General features: G+C 41.8%; 1 protein-coding gene across 3 annotated transcripts in view; it reads left to right on the top strand.

Moving 5' to 3' along the window:
• Positions 1-16,326: 16,326 nt before the first annotated feature.
• Positions 16,327-21,577, top strand: part of VPS13B (vacuolar protein sorting 13 homolog B) — a 410,777-nt gene continuing 405,526 nt past the window's right edge. For all 3 annotated transcript variants that reach the window (XM_056853998.1, XM_056853999.1, XM_056854000.1), the window contains exons 1-2: positions 16,327-16,491; positions 20,972-21,115. In XM_056853998.1, coding sequence (XP_056709976.1) covers positions 16,345-16,491; positions 20,972-21,115 — 291 coding nt within the window. In that variant the 5' untranslated portion in view covers positions 16,327-16,344. The remainder of the gene's footprint in view (positions 16,492-20,971; positions 21,116-21,577) is intronic.

Below are 21,577 nucleotides of genomic sequence, written 5' to 3'. Positions count from 1 at the left end.
GGGGACCTAGGATTTATAGCCAGAATTCCTGGCAGCACGCTGTGCAGGTTGCAGGTGGAATCAGACGGAGGTGAGTGAATTAATGTGGTGGCTGTTTGGAATGTCGTCCAGCTGCCAGTTAGAATTATGTTTGTTTGGCTTCGGCACAAGTGTGAAAGGAGCAGCCATACATTTCAGAAGTGTGAGCGTACATTTTTATATCTCACACTAATGAATACATTTTTTGTATCCTTCTCACTTGGGAGAATGCGTTTGTCAATGTTGCTTACCATGTGTGTGGTAGAGAAATGGGGAGGTGGGGGGAAGTTGACCTCCAATTTAATTTGACAAATGCTGGAGTCAATAGGCAGAAAAACTTACCTATGTTTGCAAACAGAACCAAAGTAGAGTCCACCGATTTTGGTATTCTAGCAAATTTCGGATGGCTGGAAGAGAATGTTGTAAGAGTAACAAATCTTGAGAGAGAATGTTACTGTGAGATTTTGCATTTTTTTTCATGAAACTATATTTTGTCCAGATGGGTCTTTCTTCCCCACAAAAGGCACCAATTTTACAAACCTTACTCCACATCTCTGTGTATGTCTTCCTATATATATAACTTTCAATTGCAGTAGGTGCTGATAATAGCATCCCCCCCCACCAAATAGGGTTCTCAGTTACTGATGCTAAACTATAACAGTACAAAATATATTGGAAGAGTATGAGACATCATTGCCTAGATAAACTGATTTCTGGAAAATGAATTTGATTTATATTTTCTGTAAACATATTTATATTTTATGGTTTGCAGGCTCAATTGTCAAAAAGACAAACAGAAAGAAAGTTCATGTACCACTCAACATTGTTTTTATCATCTCTGACAAAATAAAACAACCCCTTATATATGGGTTGTTGACATGATGTTATGGGAGGAAAGTACATTGTATGATTGGCTATGACTACAGCGCAGTCTTAAGGCCAGTTGCTGAACTGCTTAGTATACCAACTAAGCCCAATGCTGGCATGGCTCACCAGCATAACACAAAGATGCGACAGTGTAGTGCCACACCACTGTAGCCTGTGCTGACACAGATATGCCGGCATAGGGGGTCAAAAGCCGTCAGTGTCAGAGGCTTTAGGGGAGGGGTCAATCAGTGTTCAAGCACTCTGCTCACATCCCAGAATAATGTAACACTGGTGAAAACCCTGGCATAAGAAGAAATGCTCCCACTGAATATATTAAGAGTAAAAACACAACTACCCCCGACCACCACACCTCACAGCTATCGCTAAATTTGCAATCACAGCTGTCTTAACATTGTATAAACCCCAGGCAGGATCTCCATATCTCACTCAGACAATAGGGTTCTCAGCATGAGGCTACATCCCTCTGGCCTATGTTGGGTGCACTTAGAACATGCACACACAAATACATGGGGGACTTTTTTGTGATAGAAACTCCAGGGAAAGGGCACTTTGCACAAGCAGACAAGAATAAACATTACTACAGCATAACACTACAGCATAAAGTACAGCACACCATTATAACACTGCTCTGCTCAGAACCCCTATAAGTACTCCATTTCTGGACCTCAAGACAGAACCAAAGCACAATCTTTATTTATGAGAGACAGCACAGTGTAGTGGTTAGACTAGGATTTAGGAGACCCAGGAACCCACTTTTCCACAGAGGCTTGCTGGGTGACCTTGGGCCAGTCACACACACTCAGCTTAACCCACCTCGCCGGGTTGTTGTGAGGGTAAAATGAAGAAGGGGGAATACTCTAAACCACTTTCATCCCCATTGGGGAGAAAAGGGGGGTATAAATGAAGTAAGGTAAATAACTATTGTCGAAGGCTTTCACGGTCAGAGTTCATTGGTTCTTGTAGGTTATCCGGGCTGTGTAACCGTGGTCTTGGTATTTTCTTTCCTGACGTTTCGCCAGCAGCTGTGGCAGGCATCTTCAGAGGAGTAACACTGAAGGACAGTGTCTCTCAGTGTCAAGTGTGTAGGAAGAGTAATATATAGTCAGAAAGGGGTTGGGTTGAGCTGAATCATTGTCCTGCAAAAAGTATCAAAGGTAATGTGCTAATCATTGTCAAGGCGTAGCCTGAATCCAGCTTTGATTAGATTGTAGTTAGTTTCTAGCCTTGACTTACACTAAAACATGCTAAAACTGGATTTGCCTTTGTATTCTTGTCATTGTAATTCCAATGATGCTACGATCACAGGATATCTCAACAGCGTGGAAAGGTTTCCTATTTTCCCTCCTTTTCTTGCCTTCAATTTAAGTCACAATGGAGCTTGCAGTTCCTCCTACACTTCTTCATTTTGCCAAAATGGCTGCATTTGCTAGCAACAAAACCACCGTAGAATGTTTGGTTGACTTGTGCTCCCTCTTCTGGTTGGCATGTAGTTGTGCAGCAGCACAGTAAAAATACTGAAACATTTTGAACATACTCAGGTGTTTATTGAAAAACAAGTGGTTCCAATGCTTATTTCTTCCCTTTTTTCCACCAGTGTTTGAATGGTAGCACGGCAAAGTTGCTGTACAAGATAACAAGACAAAACTACTGAAAACCTGTAGTCAGATAGGACAAGTTATTCTTACCCTTCTTGGGTCTCTGTATTAGATTCCCACCCAAAGAGCCTTTTCCGTCTGCTAAGATCAACCATAGTATAACACTTAAATCTAACTTTTCAGGCAGAGAGTAGGGCTGTCGATTCGGTTCGGCCCGAACTGAAAAACAGCCGAATTTCCCCCGATTCGGTGGTTTTTCGGTTCGGATTGAACCAAACTAAAAAAAGGAGGAAAACGGGGAGCCGAATTCGGCGAGTTCGGGGTGTTCCCAAATAAATTCGGTGAATTTGGGCTTTTAAAACAGATCTGCGCCTTCCAGCTGGAAGGCGCAGATCTGTCCCCTCCCCTCGCGCGCCTTCAAGGAGCTTCCCTGGAGACGCGTGGGGTGCCCTTTAAATAGATTTGTGCCTCCCGGCCAGGAGGCACACATCTGTTCCACCCCCCCCACGCGCACCTTCAGGGAAGCCCCCTGAAGGCGAATGGGCCCCCCGAATTTTCCCCCGAACTCCGGATCTCGCCCGAATTTCGGGGATCCGATGCGGGGGAGTTCGGACTTCAGCACGGTCCAAATCAAAATGGGCCGAATTTTGCCAAATCCGAATTTTTCCGAATTTGTTTTCCAACAGCCCTAGCAGAGAGTCCAAGGCAGCTTACAAGTAAAATCAATTTTAAAACATAGCATATCATATTAGCATAAGAAACAGCAAAAATAACAGACATAACACAGTCAGCACAACAAAATGAGTATATACGTATTTATATAAATATTTGTACCCCACTTTTCTCCCCAATGGGAACCCAAAACGGCTTACATCATTCTCCTCTCCTCCATTTTATCCTCACAACAACCCTGTTAGGTAAGTTAGAGAGAGAGAGAGAGAGAGAGAGAGAGAGAGAGAGAGAGAGAGAGAGAGAGAGAGAGAGAGAGACTGGCCCCAGATCACTAGGGTTGCCAGGCCCCTCTTCGTGACCAGCGGGATGTTTTTGTGGCGGAGCATGAGGAGGGCGGGGTTTGGGGAGGGGGGGCTTCAATGCCATAGAGTCTAGTTGCAAAAGTGGCCATTTTCTCCAGGTGAACTGATCTCTATCTAGTACCTGGAAGTTGGCAGCCCTACAGATCACCCAATGAGCTTTCATGGCACAGTAGGGGTTCGAACCGGGGTCTCCATGATTAGTGTGACACTCTGATCTCTACACCATACTTCACCACCACCTTCTCAGCCTTACGCTGTTCCTAATATCAAAAACTAACTGCAATCTAGCAGATAACAGAAGACCAAGAACCTCTAATTCAAACATACAGCTTTCTTGAATAAACCTGTCAGAACTAATCTACAGAAGATAAAATTATGCCATGTGCCCCTCAGATGCAGTGGGGTTCCATAATATTTGGGTTGCTGCTGAGAAGGTCCTGTCCCATTTAGGCGCTTCTGAAGATGAAGGGGAAATGGAGTAGAGATTGTGCACTACTGCTCTCCATATTTATGACATTTTCCCCCTACCTCCCAGTGAGTTTAATGACTAAAGCAGAATTTGAAATAAGCCTTCCCAGTCCTGGTCCAACAGACCACTAAATCATATTTGTGTGAATCAAATGATCCATGGACTTTGCGGAGTGGAACTTTCCTACTTCCCCCTCCTGCTACAATTCATTGAGCCCTGGAAATTCTGTTCTTGGGGGTGGGTGGGTGGTCAATGGAACTTCTGGAACAACAGAGGGGGCAAAGCAGAGGCCGGAAGGGGGAGTGGGGAATAACTGGAAACTGTCTCCCCTTCTTCCCCAAACAGAAATGCCATTCCATCAGAAGAACTGTGTGGTTTGGATGCAGGCCACGGACTAGACTTGCCAGCTCTGGGTTGGGAAATACCTGGAGATTTCGGGGGTGGAGCCTGAGGAGGGCAGGGTTTGGGGAAGGGAGGGACTTCAATGGGGTGTAATGCTATAGAGTCCACTTTCCAAAGAGACCATTTTCTCCAGGTGAACTGATTTCTGTTGCCAGGAGATCTCTAGCCACCACCTGGAGATTGGCATCCCTACCACCGGCTCTTGGGTAGGTTCATGCCGGAGAATAAAATTCTTACTTCCAAACCATTTTAGGGCTTTACAAGACTAAGCCCTACAGAACATACCACGACTTTCGAGTAGATGTGCATAGGATTGTGCTGTTAGTTGCTTTCAGATTTGGTACTTAGATATGATTTCAGAAATCTGTATTCCAAATAAACCAATATTCAAATGAACCAGTGCTTCAAATTTGCAAAGAGACATGGTTGATGGCATGCAAGTGTGTTCATGGGTCTGGAACCACTAAAGGGTTACTCTACAGGTACTTAACAGTAAGAGTTTATTATGGGCTAATGACTGAAATACACAGCTAGATACGGAATGCTTTTCAAACTGTGGCTGAATACATAGGATATTTTTTGTTGATATGGAGCTGAATTGTATAGCTGGAAGTCAGTGTAACAGGGACTTAGAACAAAGTCCAGGACCCGAAATAGATACCTGCATTCTTTCTATGACACGCTCAATCTGTGTAACTGAAAGAAGAAAATGTTACAGTAATACATATTGCAGAGATTAGGGGTGCCAGGTCCTTCTTCGCCACTGGTGGGAGGTTTTTTGGGCGGAGCCTGAGGAAGGCAGGGTTTGGGGAGGGGAGGGACTTCAGTGCCATAGAGTCCAATTGCCAAAGCGGCCATTTTCTCCAGGTGAACTGATCTCTATCGGCTGGAGATAAGTTGTAACAGCAGGAGATCGCCAGCTAGTACCTGGAGGTTGGCAACCCTAGCAGAGATGTGCACATTTTCATGGATACGTCCATACAAAGCACTGGAAAAATACAGCTGGCAACTTTTATTTTCTATAGCTATTATTATTCATGTGGCAATGTATCAGCATGCATGTTAGAAGGATCAGTTCAACCCCATGTTTTTGTAAAGCCCACATTTTTCCTTTGTCTCTAGCTCCGCAATTTGTTTTTCAAAAAAACTACACACATTTGAAACTTCTCTGTGCTGAAATGGTTGTTCTGAGCATAAAACAAAGCACTTTCCTGAGGGGCGTACAACCAAACATATGGAAATATAAAATAAGAAAACGATGGTTATTGTGTTCACATAAAATAAATCTGTTCAGCTTCTTCCATGGAAGCAGGCTTTGCAAAAAAAAAAAAATGTTGGCTGGCATCGGTTCTTCTACAGCAACTCCACTGGCCTTCCTACAAAGCAACAGGATGATCCATTTTGTGCCTTGGAGCAATGAGTTAAAAGCCCCCTTTCCACTGCATTACAGTAGGATAGGAGGAGGTGCTTGCCCTGATTAGAAAGGAGTAGGAGGAGAGCAGACCATCAGGATGTCAAGTCCATTGAAAAAAGGACACATCTGTTCTCTATTCTCCTTTCTCCCAGTGTCTGGAAACAGAGAGATCTAATTTCTCCGTGCAGCTGGCCATAGGGAGGTCAATGTGAGTGTATTCCTATTCTCTGAAGATTATTTCTATAATGTTTTGGTTTCAATCCCAATCTCTTGCTGCCTTCTGCTTTCAAACTGGTTTACCGAACACATTTTGCTGCAATTTGTGCCTGATTGACTCCGGAGCTCCGCAGAGAGGGGTTGAGTGCCCTTTGTCAGCCCACATGTGGCTGTTGCTCAGTGTACACGTTGCCTTTTAACCCTAATCCCACGTGGCTCCTCGTGAGTCATCGCCCACTTGCTCTTGACTTCCTCTGCTTCATATTTAGATTTTAATCATTTGTCTTGGAATGTTATAAGGGCTTGTCTGTGCTCCTGAAAAGAAACTCTCCAAGGCTATTGGCAGGATGCGTTAGTAGATATTGACTTTGGTCAATAGTTAACATTTTCTGAAACAGGCTGAATGAACTCTTGTGCAAAGAGCATGTGCTCTGGGCTGTAATTATGCATGAGTAAAGGAGGCAGTGGTACAACTTCCCTGTGTCAAAGTGGAGTGTGCAACCAACAATGCAATCCTATGCAGAGTTACTCCAGTCTAAACCCATTCATTTCAATTGGCTTATATTGAAGTGACTCAGCATAGGAGTGCTCAGCAAATCACGTTAGTGTGTATGTATACATACATATCACATTTATTCCTGTCGAGCTCAGATAATGAATTGTGGATAAGAATTAAGGGAACCTTGGACGAGTGAAATAGATTTTCTTGACAGTAAGTGTTGGAATTCTGTAAACACATTAGTTCTTTTCAGAGATGTGAAATCAGGTGCCTATATTCCAAAAGTAGCTGAATGGACACGTCTCACTATATACCTCTCTATTCCATTGAATCAATGCTTGATATACTAGATCCTGCCTATTTCCTGAAAGAAATAACTGACTTCCAAAGAAGAAGGGACAGGTAGTCTGGTGTTATCTGTCTCCATTTACAGGAGATGCAGAATTAACCCATCTGCCAGGGACAATTCAGGGTTGCTTCAAAGACCATCCGTATTTATGGTGCATTCACAGCTGCTCAGATCGACAATTGACCCAGCCAACTTGGAACCAGCCTAAGCTGAAATTATCCCAAACTGCCTCAGACATTTTATTTGTCCATTCCTAACTGGTAGGGTTGCCAGGTCCCTCTTTGCCACCAGCGGGAGGTTTTGGAGGTGGAGCCTGAGGAGGGCGGAGTTTGGGGAGGGGAGGGACTTCAATGTCATAGAGTTCAATTGCCACAGCGGCCATTTTCTACAGGTGAACTGATCTCTATTGGCTGGAAATCATTTGTAATAGCAGGAGATCTCCAGCTACTACCTGGAGGTTGGCAAACCTACTAACTGGCCACCTTGAATTCCCTGCTGACCAACTTGATCTAGAAATATCAGATGGGGCAGAACCAAGCCTTTTCCAAGGGCTGACTTACAGAGACCTATAGGCACAATTACAGTTACTTTGTCACAATTAGCCCAATGATCTTCAGAAATCCCCCCAAAAGATAGATGGGAAAGTGCTTTGGTTTTTATATCTCTTGAGTAGAACAACTTCCATAGTGTGTGGATGCCTGGAATGATGGGCCTTTTAAAGCTGGATTCCTGGTTTTAATATGTGCACGCTTAATATTATTTTGACTGCATTTGCTAATTCCCCTTGTGTGTGTAAAGTGCCGTCAAGTCGCAGCCAACTTAAGGTGACCCCTTTTTGGGGTTTTCATGGCAAGAGACTATCAGAGGTGGTTTGCCAGTGCCTTCCTCTGCACAGCAACCCTGGTATTCCTTGGTGGTCTCCCATCCAAATATTAACCAGGGCTGACCCTGATTAGCTTCTGAGATCTGACGAGATCAGGCTAGCCTGGGCCATCCCTTTAGTACATTATATTTCTCATTTTACCCTATCCAGAGTTTCAATGATTTTTCCAAGACTTGCCACTCTGTCAAAGATTTCTTGTTTTGTTGTGTGGGCTACTGCTCAGATTGGGGATGTTTTTAAAATCCAGGTGTAGAACCTAAACCAGCACTCTTCAGGAGTGAGAGGTGACAGAAGGGAAGGGAGTATTCCATGGATTTGGGCTTGGATTAGAAAGTGGCTCTCATTCACTCAGACACGGATCTTATCAAACCACATCTCCCACTATACTCCCACACACCAGGTATATTCTTCAGACAACCTTTTTCCTATGATACCCTCTATTATGATTCTCCAGGCAATAGTCAGGTCACAAGGTTTCTTGGTAGTAAGCCCAGTCCTCTGGAATGGCCTACGTGAGTGGTTGCAGCTTCTAGCACGTAGGAAGATATGCAATATGGCTGTATTTGAGACAACATCTGGTGGAACACATTTGGCTGTGTTTTTAATCCCTTAATTGATTTTACTGTGTTAATGGACTTTTCATGCTTTATGTTAATGGACTTTTCATGTCACCTCCCCAAACCCCGCCTTCCTTAGGCTCCGCCTCAAAAACCTCACGCGGGTGGCAAAGAGGGACCTAGCAACCCTATCTGCCCCACACCTATGAATTGTATGAAATCTCCCCGTCTCTGTGTGTGTTTTGCATTCTCAAGCAGACAGAAACAATAGGGATTTTATTTAACACCTGATGGAGTGTTATACATGGGTGATGTATTGCATTTGGCTTGGCAAGTCACGTTATACAGTGAAGTTAACAGTTGATAATGAATAGGGTTGCCAGGTCCCTCTTTGCCACCGGCAGGAGATTTGGGGGGGTGGAGCCTGAGGAGGGTGTGGTTTAGGGAGGGGAGGGACTTCAATGCCATAAAGTCCAATTGCCGAAGCGGCCATTTTCTCCAGGTGAACTAGTCTCTGTCGGCTGGAGATCAGTTGTAATAGCAGGAGATCTCCAGCTACTACCTGGAGGTTGGCAACCCTTATAATGAAACTGAAAATGCTGTTCAGGATCTTGCAGTTCCAACAATGATTTCACTCCTAACAAGGCAGCAAATAGGATGATATAGACTGGTATCTGTTGAAAGAGAGAAATAACAGCAGCCTGAGACTGGTTACTCTCTTCAGTAGGTCAATGAGTCCTGGAGTATGGAATAAAGCCGTGATTGATATGAATCCACTGATGTGAATCTATATTGCCTTCTACACTACCGTTCACAACCAGCTGCACTGATCTGAGGACCATACATGGACTATATTTCCCCAGTCAGTACAATAAAGCGCAAGACTGCAGAAATGATTGGGCATTAAGCAGGGCTTCCCCATGGAACTGGTGGAGACATTCATTTGTTTATTTGGTAGGCATACCTTCTTTGAAGATCATCTACGGAATTTAAATAGTAGAATTACATACTGAAATGAAAATGATCCTTAAAAACAACAGCAAACAGAATTCATCTTCTGTGACACATAGACCAGGAACTGAAACATATTTTTCTGGGACAACTAAGTGGAATTTCTTCTTCTTGGGGATCTCAATGAGATGGAATTTGATCTAGCCAATGCCTTTTAGTTCACTTATAATAACAACATAATCTATCAAATAATTCAGCTGGGTAGGAAATGGTGGAAAGAAAATGTATTAATGGGTGGAATCATCTAATTTAAGCAATCTTTTCTAATTGTTTGTCTTTAGAGTGAAGAAATAAGAGCTGGAAGACATACGGTGGGAATACAGATTTACATTCTTTCTGGATATCAATTTATGATACTGTCAGGCTGTTCTTAGAATTTTTGGCTCAGGAGAGGAAATGGACTTTAGTCTAACTTTAAAGACGGGAGATTTGGAAAAGTCAGCAGTTCTTTAGTGTTTGCTGCTGGAAAGCCTGGGTTACTCACATGGGAGCTTTAACTGTTTGCTAGATTAGTAAAGCAACCTTTCCCTCTTTCTCTAAAGATGTCAGAAATTGTTTTGTTTCTGGAAGGAATTTGGACATTAACCCTGTATGTTGGAAGCATTTTCCCCTTTCTCTCCTCTTGCCAGGCATGCTTGTATGCGATCGAGATTGATTCAGCATCCTATGAGGATATGACTATGCAAAAGCAGAATTTGTGTACAAACACCAATCATGTTAATATTTCAACAAGAATTTACTATTTTCCTATGTCCATTTCATACTGTGTAGAATCAAATGGTTGCAAAGAAATAAACTGTCATTCATGTTTCACTGTGCAAGAACATGAGGTGTCCTTTTAAAACTGTCAGATCATGAAATACAAATAAAAATATAACTTTCAAAATTTCAGTTTCTACCTGGAAGTAATGTTCGTTTAGCTCCCACATTCTCCTTAACATCTAAACTCCAAAGTGAAGCTGCATTTGCAAGTTCACAGATTCTCTTTATTACGCTGTAGTGTGTGAAAGACTGAGGACATAAATCTGACAAGACCTGGAAGTTACAATAAATCATGGAGCATTTATTCCTACTTGTACACCATGTACTATAACCAGAAATACAGAAGTATTTGGCAGATGTATCTCAGTTTGAGGTATGTGTTTACATGAAAGCTCTCATCTAAAGGAATGAAAACATGAATGGAATTCATACAAGGAATGTGAATGGAAAATTGCCAAACATCTTCATATTGACTTAAAAATTAGATAGGTAATTCTGACTATTTGGTCACAAAACTAGTGGGAAAGGTAGTATCTATTGCACAAGTTCTTCAACCTAACTACCTTGGGTACATTCAGAAATATTTTTCCAACAGCACCAGAGTACATCAACAATACTTTTTTTTTCATTCAAAAGCTTCTACACCAATGCTTTACTGATAGCAAGACATAGTAGGATATCAAATATACATTGAACCACGATGTAGGATATTAGTATTTTGTTTTCATGACATGAAAATTTAATAAAGATCTGTAACAATGTGGGAAAAGTGGCATATCTATTTTGTTACTGATATGAAGGTTTCTACTCACAGCTTTTTCGGAAAAATATCAAGATGAACCCTGATTCCTCTTTCTTTAGTGCTTACCCTGTCCTAACGGGGAGTTCTCACAGTGCAGGGAATGGTTAAATTGTTATTATCCCTTCCCCCCAACCCCCAGAAAATCAGCGTATACCATTAGAGTGATACTCTCTACCCATTTTATAAAATAAAATGATCAGACAGAAGGGAAAGGCAAATCAGTGTGCCAGAATTTAGATCTAATTAAGCCAAGCTGATCTTCCCTTGCTTGGTTGGATAGCCCTAACTTCCATGAACATGTCCAAGGTTGTTCACTATTAACTGTGGCTGATAACTGACTTTTTTTTGAAAAAAGCGTTTGTCTCTGAATTATTGCTTTTAAACTGTCTTTGTTTGGATCCTGATGGGAAAAAGATGGAATATAAGCAGTTTTAATTTAAAAAGAAAGAATTAAACCAAATGCAGACTATAGACACACAAGAAGTGTTAACACAGATTTTAAACTTCCTTGCAGAACTTTATGCCCTCTTAAAATGTTTCTGTGAGTCTCTCATCTGCAATTTACATAAACACATGAATCTTGCTGCTGAAGGAGTGATAGGGCAAGAGATCCATTTTAAGAAGAGGTCCTGTGCCAGCAGAACCCCAAGTTAATCGTTAGACACCACTGAGTTCCTAAGGGACCTACCATACACAGTGTATAGTTCAGTTTTCCCCCAAACTCCCATACTTGCTTTCTTTCTCACTCCCCATCCCAGGGGGAAAAATATTTTTTTTCTTTGGCTTAAACATTGCTGAAAAATTTGCATCTTTAACGCTGCAACAAACCAAATACCAATGGCTAAATCTACACAGGCGGTGCTGTTCCAGGATCCAGTAACATCAGCTACTGTCTGGGACTCATCCATTTGTCACATCCCCCAGTACAATCTATTCCCTTCTGCTCTTATCATGGGACAAAAGAATGGGCTGAAACACAGCATTAAGAAGGGTAATAGTCAGAAGGCAGTGGGAGAACAATCCAGTATCCCAGATCACACTGTTGTCAAATTTAAAGTCACCATTCTCTAGCAAAAGAACTTCAAAGGGAGCCTGGAACTGCTGAATTAGAATTCATCAAGGTTGGACACCACTTCCCCAGACTTCAAAGGAGGACTGGGGATTCCTCAGTCATCACAGGCGTTAACTAGTTTAGTAAAACTAGGGCAACTGCCAGTTACTGCTATCACAAGTGGTTTCTGCACTTCTCTTCATTACATTTGAACATCACCTAATTACCTCTCACCTTGTATTTCCTTGCCCTTTGACCCTGCTGTCCACCACTGTTAAGCTCATAAGCCTAGTGAAGACGTGCATCTGACAAAGTGGGCTCCAATCCACAAAAGTTTATTCTATGGTAAAAAGTGTCACAGAAGACTGCTTATTTAATGATACACTGTGGATAACTGTTGTTATTACTGGGGTGGCCAAGGACAGAAAGATGCCAAACCAAATAAAACTCAGTGTGTGAAAAGGCTTCAGGCAAGCCTTAATACTTTACTGAGGCTTCAGTCCTAATGACACTTTCCTGGGAGTATGCCCATCAAACAGAATGGGACTTATTCCACACGGACCTGTTTAAGATTGCTCCTGGAGCCTCCAGGATACACTCTCTTGAAAGCCACAAAATTAAACTACACCCCCCTGCTTGCTCTTTTTGCTACGAACACAGGCCGTTTCTGCACCAACCTTTTATATCATTTAATGAGATGTTTTATTTATTAGTGTTGGCACTTTTTTTATCTCCGTTTGGGGGTGGAACTGTTTTGCAACTGTTTAATTGTCGTGGTATCTACAAACACTCATAACACGATGTTTCCACTTCCTCCGTTTCAGGGACGTTTTCCCTCTGAGAAGCAGACGCATATAAAAGACTATACATTTCTCCACCCCTCTGTTGTCAGTTGTGTAGCCCATATCTCCACCCTCCTCTTTCCCCCGGCAGCCATTTTCTGTTCTTTTAAGTTTTTAAAAAATTCTTTTTAATAAATGCACTTGGACTACCAAAGGAACGCTGGAACGTTGGCGCATTGGACAAGACAGATGGTGCAGTCTGATCTTTTGTAGGGCGCCTCTTCTGCAGATTGTTTAAAAATATATTGTATTTTGAGGATTTGGGGTGTGGGGGGTGGCGTTGCAAGGATTGCTGTAAAGGTTGCTTTAAACGAAGAAGTAGCCAAGTAAGGTGACAGCTAATCATAGAGCAGCATGCAAAACAAACACCCAAAAAAGGAGGGGAAGAGGGGGGGAGCGCTCAGCAACATCACAAATGATCTGACGCTCCCACAGAGCAGGAAAATGCGGACAGGTTCTCTGGTGGAATGACTACCACATCCTGAGCGGCTTGCTGCCAGGCACAGCAAGCCGCAAATACAATTTTGAAAGATGTCCATGGAACTCTCCATACAGCCATTTATGCATGGGAGTTTTTGGCCTGGATTTGCAGTTCTCTAGATGTGCACATTTTCCCCATCCGAATTCTCAAAACTCTGCATGGGGGTATTGTCGAAGGCTTTCACGGTCAGAGTTCATTGGTTCTTGTAGGTTATCCGGGCTGTGTGACCGCGGTCTTGGTATTTTCTTTCCTGACGTTTCGCCAGCAGCAGCTGTGGCAGGCATCTTCAGAGGAGTAAGATGCCTGCCACAGCTGCTGGCGAAACGTCAGGAAATAAAATACCAACATCGCGGTCACACAGCCCGGATAACCTACAAGAACCAATCTGCATGGGGGAAGGGCTTATTTTTGAGTTCTGGGGATTCGGACGGGGAAAACATTCCTCTCTCTGTGTGTAAAGTGCTGTCAAGTCACAGCCGACTTATGGCGACCCCTTTTTGGGGGGGTTTCATGGCAAGAGACGAAGAGAGGTGGTTTTTCCAGTGCCTTCCTCTGCACAGCAGAGGCCTTCCTCGGTGGCCTCCCATCCAAATACTAACCAGGACTGACCCTGCTTAAGCTTCTGAGATCTGACAAGATATTGATCGAATCCCTTATTCATTGAACGAATCCCTTATTCATTGATCGAATCCCTTATTCATACTTTTGTATTAATTTTTATATTAGGCATTGATTCAATAATGTTGGATACACAAGAACAGGTTAATTAAAATAACATTGGGATTAGCTCCGTTAGCAAAAAAGATTATACAATTTAATTTTAGATGGGAGAGGGAGAGGGGGAAGTCATTTGATTGTTAAACTAGAAATACTATTTGTTTTTCAATATTGTCGAAGGCTTTCAGGGTCAGAGTTTGTTTTCGGTTTTTTTATTATTATATTGTTTTTGTTGATATATTAAATGAAGAAAAATTATGTATATATACACACACATACACACAGATATATATATATGTGTGTATATATATATACACACATACATACACACACACATATATATATGTGTATACACACACACACACACACACACACAGATATATATATATATATATATATATATATATACACACACACACACACATGTGTGTATGTATATATATGTGTGTATATATGTGTGTGTGTGTGTATATATATGTGTATATACACACACATATATATATATATTTATATATATAAAAAGAGAGAGAGATCTGACGAGACCAGGCTAAATGACCAAAGAAGCTGCAGAGTCCCTTTCCTGCCTTAAGCTGCTTCCGCAGGAGAACAAAAACCCGCCCGCGCGCTCAAGAGCCGACGGCTCCGCCCCCTTTTGCACGCCCAGCCGCTCGTCCCGGATGGCGTCCCCGCCAATCGCGTCCGGGCGAGCGGAAGGAGGAGCGCTTAGGCTGCGACACCGGCTGCCCTGGAAACCCGGAAGCGCCTCCGCGGCGGCTCGGTCGCAGCCTCCGCGGGGCCCCCTCCGCGAAGCCCGCTGCTTGGGCGCCAAGAGCCGGGGGATGAGTCGGCGGAAGGAGCCCGGAGAGGACGGGGAGAGGTGAGGGGGGGGGGGTCCCTCAGGAGGGGAAGGGGAGAAGCCGGTGCTTGGGGGAGGAGCAGGCGGGTTGAGCGTGCGGAGAGGTTGTGACGTGCAGAGGAAGGTGTGTGTGTGTGTGTTGGGGGGGGGGGAAGCAGTGATGGTGAAGATATTTGCTGGGTGGGGGGCGGGGTCGGCTGCTTTGGTTATTTTGGAGAGCGTGCACAGGGGACGTTTCTGCAGAACTGTGAACTTCTGTTCCTCAGAGTTTGAGTGGCAGAAATTGCTAAAAGTTACCTCCTGGGTTATTCCTATTTAACCCCCCCTTTTGTTGTTGTTAATTCGCAGTGGGTCGCCGTGTTAGTCTGTCTGCAGTAGTAGAAAAGGGCAAGAGTCCAGTAGCACCTTAAAGACTAACAAGACTATTTTCTGGCAGGGTATGAGCTTTCGTGAGCCACAGCTCACTTCTTCAGAAAGCTCACACCCTACCAGAAAATATTTCTGTTAGTCTTTAAGGTGCTACTGGACTCTTGCCCTTTTCTACTTTTGTTGTTGTTGTACATTTAACGCTGCCTGGGCTGGTTTGATCCCAGTGTAAAGTTTGCAATAAAGGAAGGAAGGACTCAATAAAGGAAGCCACAGCCTTCAGTTTGCAAGATCTGAGCAAGGCTGTCAGAGATAGGACATTTTGGAGGACTTTGATTCATAGGGTCGCCATGAGTCGGAAGCGACTTGACGGCACTTAACACACACAGACAAAGTTTACAAGTTGCCTTTAGACAAGTTAAAGGTCAATACCTCGTGGTTGCCACTGCCATGACGGAAGTGTGCCTTGGCTTTGAATAATGTTGTGATGTAGGGAAACAAACGTCAGGCCTGGCAGCAAAAATCCAAAATGAAAATCCAGTAATATACCTTTGAATGTCCCGAATGCACACATTGTTCCACATAAGTTGCTTTCTGCTGAGTGCTGTCAAAGTTAAAATGTTAAATTAATACAATAAGCCGATTTTTGTGTACTATATAAAACACATTTGGGTCACTTGTACACAAATTCTGAAGGCCTATTGTTTGTAGTTCTGGAATTGTTGCCTAACAGTCTGATCTATGAACTATTTAGGTGAGACAACCATAACTTAAATTGATGCACACAATTCAATCTTTCTGTGCTCTGTTCAGAGATTGAATGAGGCCTACTCTCTTGCAGCCTGAGTCTGTATGTTTACATGAAGTAAGTTCTAATGTGGAATTTATTCCCAGGTATGTGTACATGTGGTAGTCTAGACTTTTATGTAAACATGAACAGGATCAGGCTATTAGGCTACGTCAGTGTAAAGTTACACACTTGATTACCTTACTGGCAGCAGTAATAGGTGTGTTCTCTAATATTTTGCTTACTAGCAAGATAATATTTCAGAACTATGTTGTATATTATGTTACATGTATTAAGATTTTGTATGGTTTGTATTTTTTTACAGGCTTGATTAACTAAGGCACAATGTTAGAATCATATGTGACTCCTATTCTGATGAGTTATGTAAATCGCTACATTAAGAATTTGAAGCCCTCTGACTTACAGCTGTCACTTTGGGGAGGAGATGTAGTTCTTAGCAAACTTGAACTAAAACTCGATGTGTTGGAACAGGTATGTTGTTTTAGCTATTTTTTGCTTACATCAAATACAATACTGTATTTTAATCTGCGTAGCATTATTCGCCACACAAGCAGAACAATCCTAATCAGGTCTACTCCGAATCCTGTTCAGGTCTATTCAATTAGGCTTACTCCCAGGAATATGTTCTTAGGATTGCACTGAAAATTCACTGAGTGTTGTTGTTGTTGTTGTGGGATTCTACTGGGATTCTGTGTTTCTTAGAAGGAAATACCTTGGGAGAGAATATGTTATAATTCAGGATGAAAAACATGCCTTAATAGGTACCTTTGGGCTAGTTACACTCCCCCCCCCTTGAAACATTTCTCTGTTTTCTGTTGTTGTTGTTGTTATTGTGTCATTTACTCTCTATCACTAGCTTCAGGTCCTCCTAAGGTCTGTCCAGACCACTGAGGTTTTCTAACCTTTAAGTGGAAAGTTCTTTTTCCCTTAAGCAGCTGATACATCTTCTTCCTGTCTTATGTACACTGAAGATACTCCAGAAACATGGTAGCCACAAATATTTTGTCTCAACTGCTTAGTGCTAATGGTTTCTTGAAGAATGATGCTTTCCTATAACCTAATGTCAACAGATGAAAATCCCAACATGGCCCAGATCTGTGTTCCTGTATTTAACCATTTGTCTGAAAATAAGCCATTTGTAGCAGAATACTCAGTGTATGATGTGTTACAAGCAGAAATAATCATCCTATTGTATGTTTTTGATGATATGTACTGCAGTGAGTTTTCTGACATAAAATACTTCATTTTTCCCTGCCTACAGTCTGCTAAATTTGTAAGGTATTTTTTAAAATTGCTGTGTAGGAACATCGTGTTCTAATTTAAGTTGAAGTCTTCTTCAATGTGGTGGGAATTACTTCTAAGCAAGCAAAGGATAAGGCAGTAATAGTTTTATTACTGCTGTTTGTAATATAAGAAACTTCTATAGATTTCTCTCTCCTTTCCCATGCGTGCAGCTTGCAGTGAAAATGTCAGGAGCCTCTTTTGTGCCAATTAGGCACAATGTCATATTTCTGCTTTTAAATAAAAGGTTAAAACCTTTAAAAGGGTAAGGAGCTATATAATCTTTGTTTGAATGATGAAGAAAAGTTTCAGTTTCCGAATAGGTACTGCACATTACAACAAATTCTGGAGAAAACAGCTCAAGGTGCTCGCTTTCTGGCATTTTATATTTAGGGTGTGGATTTTTTAAAATTAGGAACATACTTTGCATTGCCTTATTTATTAGTGCATATATGGTGGTCTGCTCTTAGAAGGAACAGGCAAACATTCTTTTGGATCAACACAAGCCCTTGGGCATGTTTAAGATAGCTCTGGATTCCAGCTCAGATTCTGATGTTTGGAAACTTCATAAGCTTTCTGGGCAGCAAAATTAAACTGGTAGATAATTTTCAGCAATTAATCCTTTTATTTCCACATTGAATCAAAAAACTTTATTGTATTTTTATCACATGGCATGTATTTGAAATCTTCCAGCTCTATACAAGGGAAAAACACATTTTTTATTCAAATTAAAAAAATGATTTTGTTCTGGCATGCATCTCTTATATGCTTTGCAGTCTTTTCCAATTCACTTCAATAGAGAGGTCAGATCAATTCATATATATATGAGTATATACAGAGTTCTGGATGTATAGAATCAGTGCGGGAGGTCACCTTCAACCAGAAACTCTGGTTGTATCTCCTGATGCCAGTTGCGAATAGCTCTCCAAAGTCATGTGACAAATGTGAGCATTTTCAGTGGCTGTATCCTTGCTCTACAGTTCCTCTGAGGGTTATCTTTCTGAGCCTGAGGATTATCGGGAGGCAATGTAAGAACCTTTTACTTGAGCAGAATTTTAGTGTCCAGCAACTGTATATAGTTTAATGTATTTTAGGCTTTGTGTATTGCATTTTATTTTTCTCAGATCCTGTAAGCATTATGTAGTTAATAAAATCAAGAGCAATTAATCCAGTCTATGCCTATCATAATTTTACATATTCATTTTGACTAGCAATGGGGTTTGCTTCTAGGTATACAATACTTCATATAAACTTTTGAAATAACTACAGAAGAAGTAATTACCCATGTCTTCGATTCTTGTAGGTTATCCGGGTTGTGTGACAGTGGTCTTGGTATTTTCTTTCCTGACGTTTCGCCCACAGCTGTGGCAGGCATCTTCAGAGGAATAACACTGAAGGACAGTGTCTCTGTCCTTCAGAAAGAAAATACCAAGACCACGGTCACACAACCCGGATAACCTACAAGAACCGATGAACTCTGACTGTGAAAGCCTTCGACAATACCCATGTCTTGCTCAGTTGATTGCACCTTCTCATTTCCACCCCCTGCCTGTTGACACCCCCTTTGACTTTCTCCATCTTTCCCCCTCCAGCTTCCCGAGAATTAGAGCTAGACACACATCCAAGATAGTCCCACACATCCAAGATAGTCCCACACTTTTTGATGTAGCTCCATTATGAAGGCTACATATGTGGCTTCCACAGTTTTCTTTTAGCCCAACAATGAACAATTTAAGATAAGCAGATGACAGCACATTACTGGCTGAAAATAGTGAAGACTTTAAATTACCAATGAAGGTTAAAGCAGGAAGTATCAAAGTAGTATTTCAGCTGAACATCAAGAAGACCAAAGTAATGATTACTGAGGAATTGACTACTGAGGAATGACTATTTTAAGGTTGATGGTGAAGAAACTGAAATTGTTCAAGATTTTCTGTTCTTTGGCCTCAATCACCAACCAAAAGGGAGACTGCAACCAAGAAATCAGAAGGAGAATGGGACTGGGAAGGGCAGCCATAAAGCAGCTAGAAAGGATCCTTAAGCGTAAGGATGTATCGCTGGTGAACAACATCAAGATGATTCATATTGTAGTATTCCCCGTTACTATGCAAGGGTGTGAAAGTTGTACAGTGAGGAAAACTGACAGTAAGAAAATATATTCCTTTGAAATCTGGTGTTGGAGGAGGAGAGTTTTACAGATACCGTGGACTGCAAAAATGATAAATAAGTGGATTGTAGGTGAAATCAAACCTGAACTCTCCCTAGAAGCAGAAATGACCAAACGTTTACTCTGGTCACGTTATGAGAAGACAAAAGTCCCTGGAAAAGACAATAACGCTAGGAAAAGCTGACGGTAGGAGGAAAAGAGAAACCCAAGATAGATTGACTCAATCATGAAAGCCACTGCCCTGAATTTACAAGACCTGAGCAAGGCTGTTAATAATAGCGCATTTTGGAGGTCATTAATTCATAGGGTCGCCATAAGTCAGAAGCAACTTGATGGCACTTAACACACACACAGCGTCCAACACTTTGATGTTTTATTTTTTTGAAAGACAGGAGGACTCTGATGTAATACTGGTAGCAATAGGGGTATTACCGTATTGTCCTGTGGCAGTTATTTGGCATAAGCAATAATGCAATTGCTAGCTAATAAATAAATGCCCTTATATATGAAATCTGTGGAATGCAGGTGTTTCATTGAAAAATGAAAGTTGTGTAATATTAGGAACAACCAAAATCTCACAAAACACTGTGCAAGCCTTTGTGTTCCCCAGAGCTCTTCATCAGGCTTGTTAAAAACAAAATTGGAGGGAGAGGAAGGGCGGGGGGAGATGGGAAGGGCACACCTTTAAAAATATCTGCCCTTATGTAGAGTTCAAAATATCTATCCTTATGTAAAGTTCACCTTGACCTGGATAGCCCCAGGCTAGCCTGATCTTGTTAGATCTCAGAAGCTAAAAAGGGTTGGCCCTGGTTAGTATTTGGATGGGCAGTCTCCAAGGAACACCAGAGTCGTGACGTGGAGGCAGGAAATGACAAACCACCTCTGAATGTCTCTTGCCTAGAAAACCCTATGAGGTTGCCATAAATCAGTTGGGACTTGATGGCACAAAAAAAAAGTAGAGTTCTGGAGAATTCAAAAGCTTGCACGTTGTTCTGTAATATTTTGGTTGATTCTTAATAAAAGGTATTGTACAACTCTGCATTTGGATTTTGTTTGTGAATTAACCACCTACAGCCAGAGTCTAGATGATTGATTTAAACAAGTGAATATTAATGGTACAAGAGTCACTGGAAAAGACAGTCATGCTAGGAAAAGTTGAGGGCAGCAGGAAAAGAGAAAGACCCAACAAGAGATGGACTGACTCAATAAAGGGAGCCACAGCCCTCAATTTACAAGATCTGAGCAAGGCTGTCAAAGATAGGATATTTTGGAGGACTTTCATTCATAGGGTTGCCATGAGTCGGAAGCGACTTGACGGCACTTAACACACACACACACATTTGAAGCTCAGCTGTGGTGATGCCAGACAACTTTCAAAAGAAAAATCCAGTGTTTCGTTAATTGTAGATAAATATTGTAATAGCCCATTCCCTTTAAATGCTTATTTTTTATAAAAAGATTTAATAGCAGGCTTGGTCATTTTGTACATATTTTGTTTTTAAGGAGCTGAAGCTGCCATTTACCTTTTTAAGTGGACACATTCATGAGTTGCGCATCCACGTGCCATGGACCAAACTTGGCTCCGAGCCAGTTGTGATTACAATCAATACAATGGAATGCATCTTGAAGCTAAAGGATGGAGCCCAGGTAAGAAACATGCAAGATAACCCAGGATAAAACAGTCAAAGTATGAGCTTAATAGATTTTAGATCAGTTGTTAGCTGCATTGTCAAAAAAACCCTGTTATAGTCATCTGTTTTACTTGCCACGCTTTTCTGAAAGCCCTTTCCTATAATCAAATTATTATGATTGGCAGTTCTGTTTTATGTTTTTCTTTCACGATAGTGTTTTTCTTAGTAGATAGTTAAATGGCCAGTCTGCAGTTTTCCTTTGACTAGGCAACAAATTAATCTTGGGAGCAACCTCAAAAGAAAGCGGCAGCTTCTGTAGGTGTTTTTAGAATAGGCGAATGTGTTCCTGTTGGCTAGCTGTTGGCAGTAGTTGGACTGCTGAATCAGTTTTTTCTGGATTGTCTTCAAGGGCAGCCCAACACAGAGCACCTTTTATCTTGCGTACAAGTGCCATTGTATTTTGTGGTGATGTACACCT

The sequence above is a fragment of the Euleptes europaea genome, chromosome 8 (assembly GCF_029931775.1).
Source record: "Euleptes europaea isolate rEulEur1 chromosome 8, rEulEur1.hap1, whole genome shotgun sequence".
NCBI classification, from domain to species: Eukaryota; Metazoa; Chordata; class Lepidosauria; order Squamata; family Sphaerodactylidae; genus Euleptes; species Euleptes europaea.
This window is presented reverse-complemented; position numbering and strand designations above follow the sequence as displayed.